The sequence below is a fragment of the Ascaphus truei genome, chromosome 9 (assembly GCF_040206685.1).
Source record: "Ascaphus truei isolate aAscTru1 chromosome 9, aAscTru1.hap1, whole genome shotgun sequence".
NCBI lineage: Eukaryota > Metazoa > Chordata > Amphibia > Anura > Ascaphidae > Ascaphus > Ascaphus truei.
In genome coordinates this window covers 60294037-60316035 of record NC_134491.1, presented here as the reverse complement: position 1 = coordinate 60316035, position 21999 = coordinate 60294037, and the positions used below count along the sequence as shown (strand labels likewise).

The 21999-nt window shown below is 43.0% G+C and overlaps 2 protein-coding genes across 10 annotated transcripts in view; one reads left to right on the top strand and one right to left on the bottom strand.

Moving 5' to 3' along the window:
• Positions 1–161: 161 nt before the first annotated feature.
• DYRK3 (dual specificity tyrosine phosphorylation regulated kinase 3) lies at positions 162–21889 on the bottom strand. 4 transcript variants are annotated; one of them, XM_075615178.1, is made up of 5 exons: positions 21007–21889; positions 18207–18259; positions 15384–15445; positions 14483–14598; positions 162–6225 (listed from the first exon to the last, which is right to left on the bottom strand). In XM_075615178.1, the coding sequence occupies exons 3-5, from the start codon at positions 15436–15438 to the stop codon at positions 4678–4680; spliced, it is 1719 nt and encodes a 572-aa protein (XP_075471293.1). In that variant the 5' UTR covers positions 15439–15445; positions 18207–18259; positions 21007–21889; the 3' UTR covers positions 162–4677. The 4 variants fall into 4 exon arrangements, with proteins under 4 accessions (XP_075471293.1, XP_075471294.1, XP_075471295.1 ...); XM_075615179.1 differs by lacking the exon at positions 18207–18259; XM_075615180.1 differs by lacking the exons at positions 15384–15445; positions 18207–18259 and having other exon boundaries at positions 21007–21886.
• Positions 21406–21999, top strand: part of EIF2D (eukaryotic translation initiation factor 2D) — an 81095-nt gene continuing 80501 nt past the window's right edge. For 3 of the 6 annotated variants that reach the window (XM_075615173.1, XM_075615172.1, XM_075615170.1), the window contains exon 1: positions 21595–21990. The gene's annotated coding sequence lies outside the window, so the exon portion shown is untranslated. Of the gene's footprint in view, positions 21991–21999 lie in introns of all 6 variants that reach the window. The other 3 variants (XM_075615175.1, XM_075615177.1, XM_075615171.1) reach the window with 2 other exon arrangements.

Here is a 21999-nt window from a genome sequence, read left to right as displayed (position 1 = left end):
TTGGAAAGCTCTACCTTATAATTTGACTTATAAATAATTCTCATGTTGGTCCCTCAAAAGGTATGAAGACCTGCATAGAAATCACACTTCTCCTGGAATAATGTGGATACTAGAACTTGTTGAACCATGTGGGCATCAATTACAACTGTAATAGATAAGAGTTTTGCAAAAAAAAAAATCTTAGTTTTTATTTCAATATGGGCAGATAATACATTTTGGACCCTACTTTACAAATGTTGTAACAAGTATTTGCATATGTCATTGTACATCTTATTTGGTAGAAAGATGATGCTGGATCCAAAGGATTGACAATCCCACACGTCACATACATATATAGATTTAAAAAAAGAGTCAGTCCAAGATCTAAAAACCACACGTAATTCAAAGCGCCACATCTGTACAACACAAACAGCTCACAGTAAGCTACAGGGAAATACATTTACACGGTGGAGATTTAAAAAAGTTCAAGCAGCTACAAAGAAATGTGAGAATGCGATGGTTTGCTCTTTAGATGTAAACATTGATCTTTGTGGAATCTGGAGAGAGATATTTCAGAAGCAGACATTACAAGGAACGGCGGGAGACAAAAAGGGTATATTGTAACCCTTTCGCTACCAGTGGAGACTGCAAGACACTGCCCTGCAGACTATATATTTGCTTAACCATGACAAAGAAATGAGCACATGTTCAGAAGGGTAATAAAAAAATAAAAAGTTCAAATGGTGTGGAATGAGCAAAACTAGGACAACCCCCTTATTTCCTTCTATGACGTATACAGCAATCAATTTATATTCTTTTTAAATCCTCAGTATATATATATATATATATATATATATATATATATATATATATATATATATATATATATATATATATATATTTAACTAATTGCCCAGAAATGCTTAGATTGTAAGCTCTCTGGAGCAAGCATCCCGGTGTCCATGTCTGCAGCACTTACACATTGATGTACACACCCGTTTAACCAATGTTGCATCTCATTTTGTAAAGCGACAAATACAGCGTCAACACTGTAAGAATAAATAACAATAAAATATGATAAACCTTATTGTATTACATTACCGATGCACTGAGCACTTACGCTCAACAATAACCCTTAAGAACAAAGATTCTTTCCCATAGACTTGAAGTCCAGGTGGGATAAATTCTGCATAGATGCTAATTCTACCAATCAGAAAATGGTTTTATTAAATGACATTACCAGTTTAATTTTCCGTCTGCCAAGTATCCATCTTTTTTCCCCCGCCTTTCGACCAGGTCAAGCTGCAACGACCCCCAATCTTTCCTTTTAATTTCACCTGAAGTGTGAGGGTCTCTACAAAGAAGAAAGCGCTGCTCTCTTCACTGGGACACTCCCCAACCTCATTGAGACAATAGGCTACGGTAGCCAGTCAATGAGGGGAACACCATGGCACAGCTACACCCCCCATTTACTGGCTACTTCTAGTGCAGGGGTGGCCAACTCCAGTCCTCAAGGGCTACCAACAAGAGATCAGGTTTTCAGGATATCCCTGCTTCAGCACAAGTGGCCCAATCAGTGGCTCAAGCAAAGACTGAGTCACTTATTGAGCAACCTGTGCTGAAGCAGGGATATCTGGAAAACTTGACCTGTTGGTAGCCCTTGAGGACTGGAGTTAGCTACCCCTACACAAGTCATTTTTATTTCAGCCACATTCCGATGAACCCATTTCTGACATTAACGAAGGCGATAAAAAAAAACTGCTCTTCTACTACACACAGAAAAAAAAACACCTAAGAAGTCCTACAAAAGCTCAGCGCATTTCCCCTACAAACCAACACTGTGAGAGAATAAACACTGCTTCCCCTTTGCAGCCAGAGGAGACTGCAACGAATATCAGAGCAAAACAACAACATGCAGAGTAATGGGTTGCAGGTCCTTCTGCCAGCGAAGGGGGGAATGACAATGCTGCTCCTTTTGGAAGTGAAGTTCAAAGTGTTTCAACAGCTGAAATGTACAGACTAACGCAGCCTTGTTTAGTTCAGCAACAAAACACTCCGTTATTGTTGTGCTTCTCAGATGTTCTTGGCATTGTGGGTTTCCCAGACACACACCCTCCCACAGAGGCCTCTGCGATCTATTCAGATGAAGGGGGAAGCGCAGCTAGGGTGCGGCCTGCTCTTTCACGGTTTTGCCGGCGCTTTGTGCCTACTGCCTGTGATCTGGATTGTCCTCCTCCCTCATTATCTCTCATCTCAACTGCCATTGTCCCCGGACACCTGTGTGACATGCACACGTGACAATCCCATACTTCCCTCCTAAGTGGTTACGGAGAGCAAGAGTAAACGGGTTCAATAAAAAAAAATGCAACAGCAGCCAATCAAGAGAGTCTGGTCAACCCATCTGCCAGAAGATGTAAATCACGCAATACTGCATTGTGATGGAACAGGTCTAACTACTCTTAACACAGCTCAAATTTCAACTATTCCAATTCTTCCTTACTTTCTGCCTAGTCATTCACAACACAATGATTTGTAGTGTGAATTACTGTGGATCACATTAAGATGTCTGCTACCAATAACCTCCTCTTCTCCTCCCCGCACATGCACCCTTGCAATCCTCACTTTCCGCACTGTCTGGCAGGTTTAAGCAGTAAGCAAAGAAGAAACAGAAATGAAGGAGACAGGCACACAGTATTGCACAGGGTTATGGAATCAGCCACTGTGCTGTTTCTACTCGTTCAAGTAGGACATGGATAATTACATACAAATAAATTGCAGAGTGGAGGCTACAGGCATCGTTCATACACAATAGTCTGCTTTTCTCTCTATTATGATACAAGAGTTAACACAGCTGCAAACCATTTGTGGCCAAGCTTCATACACCACAGACAGGGGTTTTGTTTGAACAATGCATTGGGCCCAAACATTGAATATATAAAATCGGGGTTGTGAGAATCGCAATTGCTGAATGCATAAAAAAGGGGTAAATGGGCTATAGTGTAGGTCACCAAAAGAGAGGCATGTATGTCTTCCTTAAAAAAGCGAGATATTTTCACTTGGCCCACCTGACATACACAAGCTTTATATTCCACACACAACTTTGACAGCCACCTGTGCTGAAGCTGGGATAGCCTTAAAACCTGGCCTGTCGAGGGGGTCTTGAGGACTGGAGTTGAGCACCACTGGATTAACCCATTGATTGCCAGAGGGGCCAGCAACACTTTGCTGGATGATCTGGCAACCAGGTAAACCACAGATATTGGGGTTGGAATGAAGGGAAAGCCTTCTGCCAAGTTTCACCTGGTCAACCTTTTTTGTTTTTGCCCCTTTAATGTCAGAGCAGCCTGCTACAAAGTGTATATACAGTATACACACACGTGCGAGACAAACACAAGACAAAGGAAAGCATGAACTGCAGTGATGATGCTTAAATTAAGAAGCGCCTTTTTATTTTATTTGTATTTTTCCCTAGTGGTTGCGGTCACAATAAAGATTGTGATTAGAATGATAAAAAGGTAAAAGGCTGTTTTGTAAAACATAAAACCTTTGTAGGTCTGATTACGTGGCACTGCACCTCTAATTCTCTGGCTTTAGGTTACAGACTTTAGTAATAAAGCAGCAATTCTCAGATAAGAACCAGCTTTTTAGATAGGAAGGGCAATAAAGCTGAACAATATCTTGGCAACAGAACCAATTCTGTCTTGACAACTGCCAGCTACTTGCTGTAGCCTCTACTATAAACTCAATGCTGCATAACAACAGTACCAATTTTTTGATTCACCAGATGTATGAAACTACTATATATTCAACGCGTGCTTTTTACTGCAGCCTGGCGACAATTTGGGGCCATATTGACTAAGCCGGCTTCTGCCATAAGACACCTTCCAGAGGTCCAAGACACTAAAGCTCATTCCAGTTAATGTGCTGCAAGGGACTGTGCAGCGCTGAAAGGCGCATTATGGCAGAACTCTGCTTAGTAAATATGGGCCTTTATCTCTGTAAACACATCTGTGGCAGTAGGAGCAGGCAATGTGTGGCGCGCTCCTCCGATAACAAATGTGCTCGTCATCTGTGATGCGGTTGTGGTCGAAAGCACAATTTTTTAACCCCTTTGCTACCAAAAGGCGTCAGCAAGCCACTGCTTTGCAGGGGCCCTCCAACATTGAAGATGTTTTTTGTTCTCATAGTGTCACTGCAGGATATGTGATTTCTTTATTTACCCTCCACTCCCCTTCCCCCCTATTAGCTTAGGATCCCATAATTCTAGTTTAGCCCCATTTGGCAAACAGCAAAGGTGGCTGCGTTGAGACAGGAGAAGTGGACTTCTGGGATTCGTTAGTACCTCATCACATGCGCCGATAATGATTTATAGTGATGGTATCGCAGGTAAACAAGGTTCATCGCTTAGTTTACATTTACACCTTTAATCTCTGCTAAATTATTATTGCTTTGCTTCATCACATGAAACACAAAACATACTGACCTATAAAAAAAGAGAATCAAGTTTGTACCAGATGGTGATTGAAATGCTTAGCCCTTGAAACAGAATTATTTCAATTGGATTACACAGCTTCAAATCCTTCTAGGTTTTCACTCTCCTGTCTTTAATAAAAACCATTAAAATTATACATTTTCTGAGTTGATGGGGTTAAGTTATCGGTATCAAAATATTCATATCTGTGCTTAGTACCATTCTGGTTAGCTGACCAGCTTCGGTAGGACTGTTCGAAGTGGTATAGTCCCATTTGAGTCATTTATTAAGGTAGCCCTTAGCTTGTTGGCCACACCCACTACGGGGGGCAGTTTGGATCCAATCCCAGGGAAGGAGCCGGTATGGCTAGCAATCCTTTTCCCTGAGAGCTTGTCTGAGATCGGGGGCTTTGGTACCCGTTTGCAGATCCACTGATGCCGCAGTGCCTGGCTTGGGGTCATGCGTGCGGCCGGGTCCCAGTTCAGACAACCTTTTAAAAAGTCAATAAAGAGGGCGTCATCACAGCCCTTCAACCCAGCCACCCAGTCCTTGCTGCCGGGGGCACCGCGCATCTTTCCCCTGCGCGACCTGCTACCGTTAAGGACCACACTTCCGTTGGGGAGTGTGGTGACAGTACAGTAGCGGGGGTAACCCTTAGAATTGACAAAGTTCTTGGCCCTCTTGGCTTGCTCTAGGAGCTTTGGAGGCGGCGCTCCCAGGAGCTCCATCATGCACGCCAGCTGGTCTCCCTCATCCTCTCCCGGAAATAGCGGGTAACCAGAAAGGAGCTCCACCAGGATGCAGCCAAAACTCCACATGTCAATGGGCATCCCATAGCGGCTTCCCAGGATGACCTCGGGTGCCCGGTAGAAACGGGACTGTATGTAGGTGTAGACTCTCTGGTGCTCAAAGCAGCTGGATCCGAAGTCAATAACCTTGATACCGCTACGCCCCTGCTGCTTGAGGAGGATATTCTCTGGCTTCAGGTCGCAGTGGATAATCTTGTTCCTGTGGAGAGCGTCTAGGCACTGCAGGATCGAATGGGCAAATTTGCGAACCAGCTGCAGGCTGAAGCCCTGGAACTTATTTCTCTTGATCAGCTCATATAGGTTCATGCTCAGCAGCTCGAAGGTCATGCAGATGTGGTTACGAAAGGTGAAGCTCTCCAGCATGTGAATTACATTCATGCTGCCCATTTTGTCCTGTTTCTTCAGGTGCTCCAGGATACGGATTTCCTCCGCCGCCTGCCGGTGGAACCTCTTCTCATTGCGGACCATCTTTAGGGCCAAATGCTGGTGGAGCTTGTGGTCGTAAACCTTTGCCACCTGCCCAAAGCTGCCCTTCCCGATGATCTTCAGCACCTCATAGCGGTAGGCGAGGTGGTCATGGGGCACGTGGACATACCCTCCTTGGTCGTCATCGTAGCCACCATTGTTAGGACCCCCAACAACCCCTTGTCTCTTCTTTGCATTTGGACCCGCAAAGTAGACCTCTGTGAAGCTGCTGATTTCTTGCAGCTCATATGCGGACAGCTGGTGCTTGTATTGCTTTGCTGCTTGCTCAGGAGTCAGGTACGTGGCCTTTGATGACCTAGTGGAGCTGTCGCTGGATTTCGAGGTGCCTGAGCTCTCTGAGCTCTTCTCTTTGGTCAGCATGGGGAAAGTGCTGTCTGTCCCCAAGACTCCTGCTCCAACCCTGCGGTTGCCAGAGTCCTCATATAATTGCTGGACTTTGACCTGCTGGTGATCCTTCATTATGAATTTATTTCCACTTATCTGGAAGAAAAAAAAAGAAGATAAAATTAGTAATTAAATTAGGAAAATAATTTAAACAACGCATAGGGACAATATAAACAATACAGAGAGAAAAGAGGATCTCCTTTAATCAAAAGATGCATTGTAAACAAAAAATGCTTTTCAATGTGTTTTATATTCTGCTCAGTTAATCTTGGCAAAACAACCTGAACGGTACCGTGTTTACAATATTAGCACCACTCAGAAATTAGCAGCATGTTCATTTTCTGCAGCCTATTTTAGGCATGTAGATGGTATGTTGCCATTGTGAAGGATGGTGACATAGGGAAGACAGCATACAAGGTGACCTTCAAATCAATCACAGTACGAAGGAGGAGCAGGTTGCATGCTACATGGATTCCAGTCTATGGGGAATTAAGGCACACTATTCTACAGGGTATGGTTTTTTCTTTTCTCCTTCCCCCCCCCCCCCCCCAAAAAAAAGTGTCTGCCATATCCTACATGGGAAAGAATGGCTTGGTGATTCCATGCTTATAACAATCAACTATGGAAGGAAGAATTGAAAAGAAAAACAATCTTGCTAAATATTTCCCAGGAGTACTCTGTGCTGTTCTGTGATTTTTGGTAAAGTTCCCCCCCCCCCCTCCACCACCTGTAAAAATTGCTATTACAACTTGAAGTTTTACCCTGTCTAAATATCTAAAAATCTAGTATCCATCAAGCAAAAAAGAAGAAAAGTCAAATCAGGCAAAGCTCTCATTACATAATACAGTATATAGTTAATCCAAAGAGTAAGTAGTATTTATATTTCCAGGTAATATCTACACAAATGTAGCTATTTGTGATACTTTAAATCTCACTAAAACGGCACATCAGCTAGATGAACGATTATTTCAAGCGAGACTCCATTCAGTCCGACGCTGGATGTAAACATTTGTTATGTGGTCACTAAAACGCTGCTCAAGCAATGACATCTGCTTCCCATTATAGTCACTGGTGGCAAACGCAGAAATGCTGAGTATGAAAGAAACATCAACAGGAACTAGAAATAGCAGCTGGCTAAAGGAGCCAAATTATAAATAAACCAGGCTGGGTAGAATCATGGCAGGCCGCGGCTAAGTTATACAGCTCTCCTGCCTGGATACAGTGCGCTGCTGTGCAGGCAGGCAGGGGAGAATATGATTCAAGAACGATTGCTGCAGCCAGACTGTTTTACATAAGCTGGAGGCATCATCCCTTTTAAGTCCATGTGTGGGGAATATCGAAGTGTGTCTGGATGACAAAAGACAAAAAAAAAAAGTCTCTCAAACCGACAACGCATCTCATTAAAATTAAACATAAAAAGGGTTATCAGGCAATTTAACTCCTCTGCTGTCAGAAGTTCAAATGTTGTCCTGTAGCAACACACACACACACACACACAAAAAAATCCTTTTTTTTTTTTTTGTCTACACCACCTTCTTTCATTTCTATTCTGTAGCTCTCTGGAAATAGCCATTTTTATACGACCTCCGACAAATAGTAAGACAACCGTAAATGAAATACCCAAAACAGAATTCTGCATTTTTAGTAATAAGGATATACGCACACATCTATTTCCCGTCATTTTACCCCCATTTCTCCCAAGAGTAGCTGCATCATTGCAGAATATGAAAGGATAGCAGAAGTGTGACAATCTAGAGCAAGGGCAGGCAACTCCAATACTCAAGGGCCACCTACAGGTCAGGTTTTCAGGATATCCCTGCTTCAGCACAGGTGGTGCAGTCTTTGACTGAGCCACCTGTGCTGAAGAAGGGATATCCTGACCTGTTGGTGGCCCTTGAGGACTGGAGATGCCCGCCCCTGCTCTAGAGGCAACTTCATTCAATACGGTCTGCGCTTCTGAAAAACGTGCATCAGTCCCATGGAACCAGTGTCCAACCACATCGCTCACCATCGCTGGGCATCTAGAAAATGAAGGGGATAGCATGCTTCCTGATCTACTATTTTATTGGCCTCTGGGGCAAGAACGCTTGTTACATCACTGCTCTGGGAAAAAGTTACTAGACCGGACGCACGAAGAATTATATTTTTACAAGAACGCAAGAGTTCTTTAGGGTCAAGAAAGAGGCTGCTTTTCCAAAACGGTGTGCTAGGAAAAAAAAAAAAAAGACTGCAAAGTTTACTTTGTCTGGGAAGATGCTTTTCCCAGCCAAGACAGCTGATTGACGAGGAGAGTGGAGTGTTGAAAAATGTTTCCTGGAAGGGGCTCAAAAGGGCAAGACTGTTATAGATTGCTGTGAAGAAAAGCAACTGCAGCTCGGCGGCGTGAGAACATATCTTCCAAAAACACAGGGCTGAGCACAAGCCACAACATTAAATTATAGTACCTGCATACATTACCAGCTCAAACTGCAGCAGTTCTGCTGCCCTTGTATACAGAACTGCAGCATCTAACTCAGTGGTAGCCAACTCCAGTCCTCAAGGGCTACCAACAGGTGCGGTTTTCAGAATATCCCTGCTTCAGCACAGGTGGCTTTATCAGTGGCTCAGCCTTTGACTGAGCTGCTGGTTGAGCCACCTGTGCTGAAGCAGGAATTTCCTGAAACCCGCACCTGTTGATAGCCCTTGAGGACTGGAGTTGGCTACCCCTGATCTGGGATAACACCTTTTTGTTGCTGAATTTGACGGTAAAAGGGGGGAATTTATATATTTAAAATGCGGTTTACATTTATTCACAGTCAACTATTTTAAGTGTGTGTTGCTGCTAGCAGAAGCTTCCATTTATTTTTAAACATCAGAAGTCATAAAAACATGTATTTTTATTACACGGGTATCATCCCAGATATATCTATGCAAGCACACTTCCTCCAGTTTAAAAGTGGTCAAAAGCCTACATATGTATGAGCGAATATCTACAGAATACTAGAGCATGATAATGAAATAGTTACTGTACAAAGTTAACAAGCTAATTTAAAGGCAACATATGCAAAGTATTTTGAAGTGGAGTAGGAAGAACCGATACTGTACATGAGCTTGGAGCAGATATCTCCCTCATTAATGCCACCATTGCGTATATATGTATGTATAATTATAATATATATAAAAATGTCAGGGACGGACAAATATGCGTCAGCCAGAATTTTCAGCAGCCAGAGTGTGGGGGGTGGTGAGGGGGTGGCAGCAGTAGCAGCTGTGTGCGTCAGTGTGCATCTGTGACACACACAAACCCCTCCCCTCACTCCCTGCCACAAGTTAGCTGCACCACCACCCCATCTTCCACACTGCTACCCCGCCGTTCGCTTGCTTCACCCTCCCCACCACCCACATCACCCCCTGCCGGACTAAGTGGCACAGTGCCGACAGTCCTGTCAATCAGCACTGTTGCCGGTCACAGTGGAACATATTCTGCTTTTATGCTCGTACTAGCATAGCCGGATAGTTTGCGCTATGGCCAGTCGTGGTGGTGGCTGACAGCTCAGTCAGCGATGCATCGCAACACAGGCACCAGGATTACATTCTTAGGCACCGAGGATTTTTCCATCTAGATATATATTTTTATTATTAGTCGTAAAAAATACTTAAATAATGAATCAAAATCATTAAATATAGAAGAAAATGCATTATGAGGCAGAGTCCTTTCAGGTCATAGCATCTCAGATATGTCTTGCTAATTAGAGCCATGCAGAATTTGTAAGCATGAAAACTGCACCAATGACTATTGATGCTCGTTAGTGGTTTGAAGCTATTTCCCCAAACCCTACAAACACTTCCTGCTCTCAAGACACCCATCTCTTTTGGAAGTTGCCAGAGAGAGAACGAAAGGTGCCCTTTCTATGTGACACAATGTACTTCTTGGGTAATATTTGTGTTATTATTGGATGTGTATGACAGTTTTAGTCTCACGGACAGAAACACTGTTGCTTTTTCAAACCATAATTATAACGGTTTAGTTTTAAATGGGAATTATGCACATGTTTTATCCTTTCATGACAACTGCCGGAGTTGTGGTAGTTAATAAAACCCATAGGGTACCAAATGACTCTGGTAATCGACTGATGCCAATGACATCAACGCAGCAAAAAGCTGAAAGATGTCTTCACAATACTGCAGTTAGATGTCAGTTCTCACTTCTAGTTATTTCCCCGTTTACCAATTTTTTTTTTTTTTATTCCTAAAAAAAAAGCCAAACCCAAATTAATTTGACTGCCAAGTCCTTCTCACAGTTCTTTGGAGTCTACTCATGTTCCCTATCTGAGAAGATTAAGATAGAAAAAGGTTTCTGACCTTCGTGTCTGCAGGGAAAAGAGCTCTGTGCTGCTTGGTGGAGAAAGAACAAACAGTATTTGCCATGGGAACACAGTATAGCAGGCTATCTATGTATGTATGTATGTATGTATGTATGTATGTATCGTTTAAAGAGACAGCGCCTTGGGGTGCAATGCAAAATAACTGATAACCCTATTTGATAATGGGTAGAAAAACGGCAGTGCACTGCCAAGAAGACCAGGAGGAGGGCTCACGGTTGCAACAGCAAAAATATTTATTGCATAAAAAGATTGGACTAAATGTCCCCCCTAGCCACAGCAATAGTCCACCAACGCGTTTCGGGCTCTGTGCCCTTTCTCAAGGACTTTTTCTTCTGATGCACTGGCGTTCTATACATCTCCTATTTGATAATGGAATAATACCTTTCACAATAACAATTCCGTGAAATATAACAAATGATGGCTACTACACAAATGCTATGCTATTTTTTAAATTGTTAATGTCCAAAGTTTGACCTTTTTTATACTGAATTACACTAGAATGGGACACACACACACACTTTTTTTTTTAAACAGTTAGGAAAGTGTTTTACAGGGCATCACATGGAGCTCACTGTCAAAATAATTCATACTGGGAGAGGGAGGGGAATGGCTAAGGTTTGTACATGGAAAGAGCGGGTTTAGATGAATTCCTCCTTGTGTTATACACAGCTGAAATTATGATCAGGGTTACTGGAAGATAATCTCAGGCCAAAAGCCAATATGTAGCTCCATACAAACTACAGTTTTCTTTGGGGGGTGGTGGTGGGGAGGGGGTGATTAATATACACAAAGGCTGAAGGGTCACATGCTATTTTATACTAGCTTACCGAAACAAAATGATAAGATTTCTTACAAGGAAGTCTTCTGATAACTAGAACATGATCCCTTTCTTCAATGTGGTGAGGTCACATCACATCAGAACTGACACAATGTGTCATAGTATTTGGCATAAGAGCATTGCTGTATATAAAACACTTTACCATTCAGCGAAGCAATACAGAGAGCAACTACATGCCCCCAGCTGCCTACAGCCGCGTTTATAGTGCCGCGACGTCAGGCTGCGGTCGCTGGAAAAATCAAATAAGAGACGACTTCAAGCGATCGCGACCAATCCGTCGTGTTTACTATAAGCGCACGCGACAGACGCAATGCATTTGTTTTGATGCAACGTCGCGCTGCTGTCACCTGCACTTTAAGCGCAGCCTTATGCTGCGCTTCTAGTGCCGGCAACTGCATATCACAACAAATGCATTACCGCTGTCGTGTGCGCTTATAGTAAGCTCGACGGCACAACAGCTTGGTCGCGATCGCTGGAAGTCATTTCAATTTGATTTTTCCAGTGACCACAGCCCGACGTAGCCATAACCGTAGCCTTGGGCTGTGCTTATAGTGTCGGCGACAGCAATGTCGCGGCAAAACAAATGCATTGCCGCCGTCGCGTGCGCTTATAGTAAGCGCGGCACGACGGATTGGTCGCGATCGCTGGAAGTCATCTCTATTTGATTTTCCAGCGACCGTCGCCGGCACTATTATCGCAGCCTTACACTCATTCTAAAACATTACTATGGCTCTCTTTAAGCCATCAGTGACCCTTCACAAATGAAAGGACTTTGTTGCTGGTTTTAAAGGATATATAGATAGATATTTTTTTTTTTTTTTAGAATACAGCAACACTTTACAAATTGGGGATACAGCCATTATAATCAGTTATTTTTTTTTTAACCAACTGTACTACTGGGAAGGACATCACAACACACCCGAGTCATGTAAATCAGGAATGTGAACACCAATGAACTGCCGTCCCCTTTGGCAGTGGAGGAATTAAAAACAGTTCTTACGCATGAATTTGCACCAATGCCATCCCCTGTGCCAAGAGATACCAAGAGTGTGAGAACTGGATAGGTAATGGGTTATGTCAACAAAGATATGAGAGTACAAGGAGCAGCAAAGGTTTCTACAAGACCAGCACAGTGCAATCCCTGTTTACCAGGTATAAAACCTCTCATCAAACATCCTTGGGCAGAATTGCCATGTATTTGTCACACGGCGACACAGAGTTTACGTACCAATCGGCTGTAAAATTGACATGGAATGAATGAACTGGGAGCTGTGACTGACACTCAAATTCTTATTAATTACAGATGAGGATTAGTACTGCAACGCAATCCTTCTACATCACAAGACTAAGCGTCAGACAACTAGAGCCTCAGATATTTCTCCTGCTCGATATAACGCTGCGTCAACTTAATTGAATGAATTCCATACACTTACAGCATAGCAGGATTTGTTTTTCAATAAGCACTGAGAAGCCTAAATACATACAAATAGGATAACTAATGGTTTTCAGAAAAGCTTCTTAAACGAGGTCAGATTATGATTCAACAACGCAAAGTCATTTGTAAAATTGAATTATCTTAATACAAAGATAGTTTTAAAACGATTTCTTCCTATTTAAAACAACCACGACATTGGTTATGGCCACCTGGCTTTAACATAATTATAGGACTGCATCCATCCTGTAGTGAACCTATACAGCAATATATGCAAGAGCAAGATGACTAACGGGCCAAATACACAAATTGTTGCCTTGGCACAATCACTCGTGAAAAGTCCTCACTGGAATATGGCTTGTGGCACAAACTAAAACTGTTAGGACACAAACTCTCCATGGTAACACATACTGTACAACAGTGTCAATTACAGCCCTACAGTCCTTCTGCTGCTAATGACCTGTGAAATGGCTAACATTTCTGTTTACTTCATTAGCAAGAACTGTGAACAGTAAAAAGCACACTTGACTTGATTAAGGCAAAATAAATGGTTTTGCTGCATTGCAGGTTATGAAAATTCCACATTTACTCACAATCCTCTTTCCAAACTTTCTGCTTCTATTGGCTACAAGTTTACAAAACGGGAGGGTTACAGGATTTCTAAAAAGTTTCACTTGTGATTATTTAAACCAGGTGGCCATCCTAGTTATAAAACTAAAAAAACACCAAGAACTAAAAACAAAAAAAAAACAAAACAGAAAAAAAAAAAAAGTGTGAATGTGTTTCTATTTTTAAAACTGAAAGTACATTCTAAATGTAACCAAAACAAATGAGGAAATAAATAGCTATGTTATAAAACATATTAAAAACAAAAAGCCCAGGCATCTCCATGATACTGAAGCATAAAACAGAAGAGGAAGATCCAGTGTACAAAGAATAACAATGGTTAGTGTACAGCAGGAGTGGCCAACTCCATTCCCCAAGGTCCACCAACAGGACAGGTTTTAACGATATCCCTGCTTCAGCATAGGTGGCTCAATCAGCCACTGGTTGAGACACTTATGCTGAAGCAGGGAAATCCTTAAAACCTGACCTGTTGGTAGCCCTTGAGGACTGGAGTAGGCCGTCCCTGTTATAGAGAAAAGATAGTTATATGGAACGGTTTTTAAATGCACCAATATTACTTTTGAGTTGAAAGAGTTTCTATTTTGTCAAATGCAGCCTGTGGTAATTAGTAAGGCACTGACTTGCCTCAATCTATCCGTCTCTGATTTCAAACCCTAGTAATTCGTCACGTGTGGCACTCAAAGCAATCAACTATACGAGTCCAAAAGTAGCGCTGCTGTGATGCATCTGACTGAATCCAAGATGGCGACCGTAGAACAAGACAAAGCTCGGAGACTCCCTCGACTTAATTATTGTCATTAAAACTGCAAAAGTGAAACGGTGTATGGAGCACCCAACTAATAACAAACCAACTAAACATTTGGATGGGGCGTTCATTTTTATTGCAATGTGTTGCGGGAACCTCCTGCACCAGAAGAGCTAAAGGTAGTGTAATGGTAATGTACCAGACAGTCTTTGATTACGAATCTGCTATGCTTGACATTTTGAAACCCTGTAATGTTAGAACTTTACTTAACTCTGCCAAAAACCCGACATGATTAATCAGGTGGTGATAATATAACAGCAGGGAAAGCAAACTGGTCTGTCACTTACAGCAAGTCTCCCAATTGAAGGCAACGATGATGGACTCTCTTTTTCCACTGTTGCATCCTGCGTTGCCGTTTGGTCAAGCCTCATGTAGGAATCGTACAAGCCATCTCCGTATCTCACTGCAAAAGGCAAAATACACATAGACGTGATCAGTGACATTTGTAGACGAGAAACGTATCCCTTTTATTTTATTGTTGTTAACACCTTTGCAGTCAGAGTGGATAGCAACATATTGCTTATGTTAACTACCTAGTACACATCCCAAACATTACCAGGCAGGGTAACAATTGCAACAAGTCAGAAAATATTTATTTATAAAATATATTACCAGGAAGTAATACATTGGAGTTACTTCTCGTTTTCAAGTATGTCCTGGGCACAGACAGTGTCTATGTAATATACAGTGTCTCTTGAAAAGCTTGCTCCTACCCCACCAAATGACTATAGATCTTTGGCTAAAAAAAGTAGACCATTTTCAAATGTAATAATAGGAATACTTTTGTATTTGTACAGTGCCTTCCTTTTCCAAATGGATTTACAGGTATACGTCAGGGGCAGTCATGCAGACACCTCTGTGATGGAACCTGTCAGCATATTTCTGGTGCATGGCACTCTCTCCAAATGAGAGAAAGGATAACAATTACAAATCTAATTATAGATGGCTAACCGAGGAACGGGGAGATGAAATACTTTTACTGAGAACACAGAGTGTGTAAACTCAACTCAATAGTTTAAGATTACCATAACTTAGACTCCGTTCTGAATATATACAGAATCGAGTTTGGGCATACATATGAAATAGGAACGTCAAAAAGATAACGGAACAGAGCTTTCACTTTGTTTTTAACATCGTTTTCTACTAAAATGAAAAGTGGCTGAACGTGTTGCCAAAATTATTACTTACGTTCCTCTGTACAGCTAATATAACGTGTATACTCTAACCAAACAGTTTGCTGCATGCAATACCTATAAAAGCAACAAACATTAATTAAAAATAATAATACAAACTCAGCTAACAAGTCCCTTGCTGTAAACACACTGCCTAACAACATCTGATTAAAGTGTGGTGACAACTGACGGTAGACCGTAAAAATAAATACATTATTCACTTATTTTGGAAACAAAAACAAAAAAAGAGGTTCCCAGCACTCAGGGAGAAAAGTGAGCAAAGACTGTCACAGACAGGTCAAATGAAAAAATATCAAAGAGTATACACAGAAACACGTGCAGTGTCACATACTGGGTATATCAGAAAAGGTGACATTATATATCACCTACATCAGAAACACTGACAATCACTAAATAGTATGTACAAAATATATACAAAGTCCACAAGTAGGTACATAGATTTTAAAACTGGAATACTTCTCCACTATGCGGATGGAAAGGATTCACTAGAGTGAGATGAAAAAATACACTAAAGTGTCAAAGAAAGTTGTGCAAAGGACGGGAATCAAACAATGAGCAGCACAAAGTTTAAAGTCGTAAAAATATACTGGTATATGCTCCCAAGTGCGCCTGAATTCATACAAAGGAACCGGATCCAAGTTGTCTTGCAGTAAAAGTAATCCCCACTCAGGCGGATCGAGTGGAAGGCGTCTTTACATCCACAGCGATCCGTTCGAGTGGGGATTTCGTATACTGCAAGACAACGTTGATCCGGTTCCCTTGCATGAACTCAGATATTTTTGGGAGCATTTTGTTTATAGGAGAAGGGAAGTACCACTTCTATTTGGCACGTGGTTATATTTCCCGGACAAATAAGGGGAATTTACACTTTGTACTCTCCTATTGCTCCATTTTTTGATTCCCATCCTTTGCGTCGCTTTTTTTGACACTTTTAGTGTATTTTTTCCTTCTCGTTCCAGTGGAATCCTTTCCATCTGCATTGTGGATAAGAATACCAGTTTTCATATCTATACACCTCCTTGAGGACTTTGTATATATTGTGTACATACTATTTAGTGATAGTCAGCATTTCTGATCTAGGTGATATTTTATTTCACCTTTTCCGATATACCCAGTATGCGAGATGTGACACTGCACTTTTTTTCTATATACGCTGATATATGTTCTGTAAATGATTAAAAAAAAAAAAAAAAAAAAAAAGAAGGTTCTCTGACAGTCCTTGCTTGCTCACTTTTCTACCCGAGTGATGGAAACCACTTTCTTTTGTTACTATTATCCCAGAAGGTCATTGTGCACCTATACACACATTTATCCACACACTAAATTGTAAATGTGGCACTGTCTGAACCATATACTTTTTTCTAACCAACTTTGGAATTTTGTCAATTGAAAGCCCGGGATGCAGTCAGAATGCAGTGGAAGTCTTTCTTATGAATGGAAGCACATGATAGTCACAATTTCATTAGGTACAGAGGCCCTAAGGAAGTTGAACAATACAAATCTAAGCTCTACTAAACAGGGTTAGTTCCCTTCCAAGTACAAGAAGGAGGAAGTCTATTTTTTTTAATATAAATTCCTTTCCTTTCAAGATGGTGAAACCATACATTTATGGAGAAAAAAAAAAAGGATGCACCAACACAGAACCTTAGACAAAGTATTTTGCAGGAGAGTATAGCGGTCACTGGGCAGGTTCTGATAATACAGTTACAGAAAGAAATGAAAACAACAGCAATGAAGAAAAAAATGCTAAGAATGTGCGTTTCTGAGAAGTTTACACTGCTTACAGGATCTAACCTCTTCACTGCCAGCCAGGCTCTGGCACTGAAGGGGTTAGTTTCCGTTTACTTCGAAAAATTATATTACATTGCCAAGAATGGGACCTGCTTCCCAGTATGTCCTTACACCCCGATGTCAGTCTCCAACAGCAGAGTTTGCTTTAAACTGACATCTACGGGGCAGAAAGTTAACTCTAATATGGGTTACCAATTAGGCACACAGCACTTTGGCATGGATGCCATCTGCTCTAGTCATGTATTTTATATTTAATAGGCTTATTTCTTGGGTTTGTCAAATGGAACAATTAAACACTCTGGCTATGTACACTATCTGCAGAATGGTGCTTTTCACCAGACCTCACACTATGATGGCTCATGGCGCGTGTGAGCATATGGATCAAATTAAAGAAAATGCAAAGCCCAAGCATGTGGTCAAATGAAAAATAAAAAATATATAGGCTCTAATAACAAAATAGATATAATTGTAAAAATCGAAGTGCTTGGCTATGTAACATTTATTGCATCTTGGGATATCATTTAACCCACAGAGACAGAAGCTGTTAACGTTCTTAGCACTGAATGCATTTACTGGCCAATAAAAATCACACACACCTCTTCTTCAGGTAAACCTCAATGTATTTTGGGTTTACAAGATCTATGGATGTTATAAACCTATTTAAAAAGGAGGAACCTACCAAATATATTTAGGTGACAGCATACGTAAACCCAGAGCATCCCTTTTTTTATTTGGTTTGGGGTGTTTGGGGTGTTAGCTTGGAGTCAAAGCTTTTCAAAGGTTCAATTCCCGGGACAAATAGGAAAATAAAATGAACTCCTTTGTGGGAGCCATTCCTGGAAAGAATGATAGTATGACAACTATGTCTCCGAGAATGCCCCACGAAATACATTTCTAAAATTATATTTACATCGGAGGCCACAAACTATGTCTGACAAACATGTCACAACACACAAAACCACCAGTAAGACAAATAGAAGAGACAAAACAACTTTACAGTCGACATATACAGTATTTATAAACTCACAGAGTGAAAGAAACGCTTTAATATATGAACCCTGGGAGGAAGAGACTGGAAAACTGTAGAAAAAAACAAAACTTTCAAATACAATTCATAAGCACAAGGTACAGAACAGTAAAATTTTCTAAAGTGAGACATTTTAAGTCAAGTGACCATGCGCTGGATGACAGACGGGAGATACAAGTGTGATAGAAACGCCTCCAATGGGGCAAAAGCATATTGTCAAAGGGCTAAAAACGTGCTCGTTATTGAGATATGAACCCTCTCCTACTCCCCCACCCCCCCCGAGATTATGCATTATGTTTTACCATTAGTAGTCAATTGGGCTGCCAGGTGTGCTAAAAGGATTCATCTGCACAGCTACTTTGTTATAAGTAGTTTTCAGCAGCTTGAACACAATGCTGCTTTAAATATTAATGACCGAAAACACCAACAACAGTAAAATACAGTCATATGCAGAAGGGGAAAAAACCACAAACTATCAGCCTAACAACCAAGGAAGATCAGAACTGCACAAGTCTCTCCAAAGACACTTACGAGTTGGCTTACCATCAGGTCACGCAAGTCCCTAGATATTACATGGATCCCTTGCGCATCAGGGACTCCATTTTCCAAAGGCTGAAGAAAACTGAGCCAGTTCTCAGCTTTAAGTATGTAAGTGGTATCAAAAATTGTATGTACAACAACCTACGATCTAGGTTTTATGGTGGACTCAGGTGCTACAATTTGAGTTTGATAAGTGAAAGCAAAATATATGATCAGAGATTCTTTGCAAATATTTTTTTCTCAAGCTTGGTTCATGGTAATAAATAAATACCCTCTCTCCTATTTTGCAGACCCTATGAAAGTGAAGGGGTTAAACAATAATGATGTATGCATACACATCCTTGTATATAATTATCGGTCGCCTTTCATTATAGCAGGATGTTTGACCTCTTTTAGTTCCTTTAATTTGACAGCAGTACTTAAAATCAGTCTCTTCTTCAGTATTCAGAATGTATTGTGTTGCAAGCTAAGTCAATGAGTAACCGAATTATCATAAACACACACTCATTGCTTCCCATTATACATTTCATTAATAATACAGGGAAATAATTAACCCCTAATGTCCCCAGATAATTATAGTTATGTATACGGTTCTCCTCTTGCAGATGGAGTTCATGATAAATTTATGTTTTTGATAATACGGAATTACTTTGATCTACCCTACAACAAAGGATAAAAGCATTGCAGTATTTCCATTAACCCCTCCAGCCAACAGGCATTTATTAACGAGGATAACATGAGGTTGCTATGACAGAGCGGGTTAAGGGCAATCCATCAGAATACCATGTAAAAGTACTGGGTATTTTTGCGATAACAAACCCCTCATGTAACCACACAGTGGTGCTGAAATGACACAATCCAATAGTTAGATAGCCATACAGAGGTGCCGAGTATACACATGATTACTGTATATAGTGATGATTATACAGGCATGTAGGGACAACAAGTACATGCAGGCGGGCACAGAGTACACACACGCAGGTACATAGCAATCCGGAGTACACGCACGCAGGTACATAGCGATCCGGAGTACACGCACGCAGGTACATAGCGATCCGGAGTACACGCACGCAGGTACATAGCGATCCGGAGTACACGCACGCAGGTACATAGCGATCCGGAGTACACGCACACCGGTATATAGCGATCCTGAGTACACGCACGCAGGTACATAGCGATCCGGAGTACACGCACACCGGTATATAGCGATCCGGAGTACACGCACGCAGGTACATAGCGATCCTGAGTACACGCACGCAGGTACATAGCGATCCGGAGTACACGCACACCGGTATATAGCGATCCGGAGTACACACACGCAGGTACATAGCGATCCGGAGTACACGCACGCAGGTACATAGCGATCCGGAGTACACGCACGCAGGTACATAGCGATTTTGAGTACACGCACGCAGGTACATAGCGATCCTGAGTACACGCACGCAGGTACATAGCGATCCTGAGTACACGCACGCAGGTACATAGCGATCCGGAGTACACGCACGCAGGTACATAGCGATCCGGAGTACACGCACGCAGGTACATAGCGATCCGGAGTACACGCACGCAGGTACATAGCGATCCTGAGTACACGCACGCAGGTACATAGCGATCCTGAGTACACGCACGCAGGTACATAGCGATCCTGAGTACACGCAGGTACATAGCGATCCTGAGTACACACACGCAGGTACATAGCGATCCTGAGTACACGCAGGTACATAGCGATCCTGAGTACACGCACGCAGGTACATAGCGATCCTGAGTACACGCACGCAGGTACATAGCGATCCTGAGTACACGCACACCGGTACATAGCGATCCTGAGTACACGCACACCGGTACATAGCGATCCTGAGTACACGCACACCGGTATATAGCGATCCTGAGTACACGCACACCGGTATATAGCGATCCTGAGTACACGCACACCGGTATATAGCGATCCTGAGTACACGCACACCGGTACATAGCGATCCTGAGTACACGCACACCGGTACATAGCGATCCTGAGTACACGCACACCGGTATATAGCGATCCTGAGTACACGCACACCGGTATATAGCGATCCTGAGTACACGCACACCGGTATATAGCGATCCTGAGTACACGCACACCGGTATATAGCGATCCAGAGTACACGCACACCGGTATATACCGATCCAGACTACATGCACACAGGTATATAGCGATATTAAGTATATGCACACAGATATATAGCGTCATGGAGTATATACACTGTTGTACAGTGCAGCATACCTGCGGTTATGGGGCCCTCAGGTTTCCTGGTCAAGAGCATCATGACTGCCCGCGGGAGGAGAGAGGTGATGCGGGGTCGGTGCAGTCCATCCCCGGGCGCGGCTCGGGCTCATGTATCCGGGGCTCGGAAAGGGGGGACAGCGAGGCCTGGCTTTCAACAGACGGAGACTGGGGACAGAGAGAGAGAGACTGGGGCCAGGGAGGGGCCAGGAAGGGGGAGGGGCCAGGGAGGCCTGGCTTCGAACAGACGGAGACTGGGGAGGGGCGGGGCCAGGGAGGCGAGGGGGTGACTTCGATCAGACGGAGACAGAGGCTGGGACCCGGGAGGGGGTGGAGCCCGGGAGGGGGCAGTGAAGGGTGGGGATGGGGCCTGGCTTCGAACAGACTGGGGCCGGGGAGGGGAGGGGCCGCCTATGGGACCAACTAGATTAGGGGCCACAAGAAAAGGGCGGAGCCATGTGAAAGGGGCGTGTCCAGCGAGGCCCTTGTGCTGGGAGACGCTATAGAGAAACGGGCAACATGGGAGGAGCTTCAGCGAGAGGGTCGTGGCTGTGGTAAAGGGGGGGAGACCGGAAAAGGGGAGTCCAGGCGAGGGTGAGGGGAGGCTGACGAGAGAGGAGAGGTTCAGGGGGGCAGGATGGAGGGCACAACATCAGCGAAACAGGAATATGGGGCAATTTTAAAAAAAAGTGAAGGGGGTAGAAATCCTCCTGAAACGCCGCGGATAGTGAGGTTCCGGGGTGACTGTATGAATAAAACTCCTCGAGAGCGGCCTCGCTCGCTCATAGCCGCGCGCCGATAACGGGCGCCTGGCCGCGCGCGCCCGCCCGCATAGTCCTCGTGCCACGCCCTGAAACCGCTTGTGATCTCGCGCACAAACCTGCGCGCGCTCAGATCTGGCGTGAGCGCGCGAGATCTCCCCCACACCACGTGACGTGTGAGCCTGTTATTTCCTCGGCTGGGCGAAGCGCCCCCGGTTGCCAGGTAGAGTGA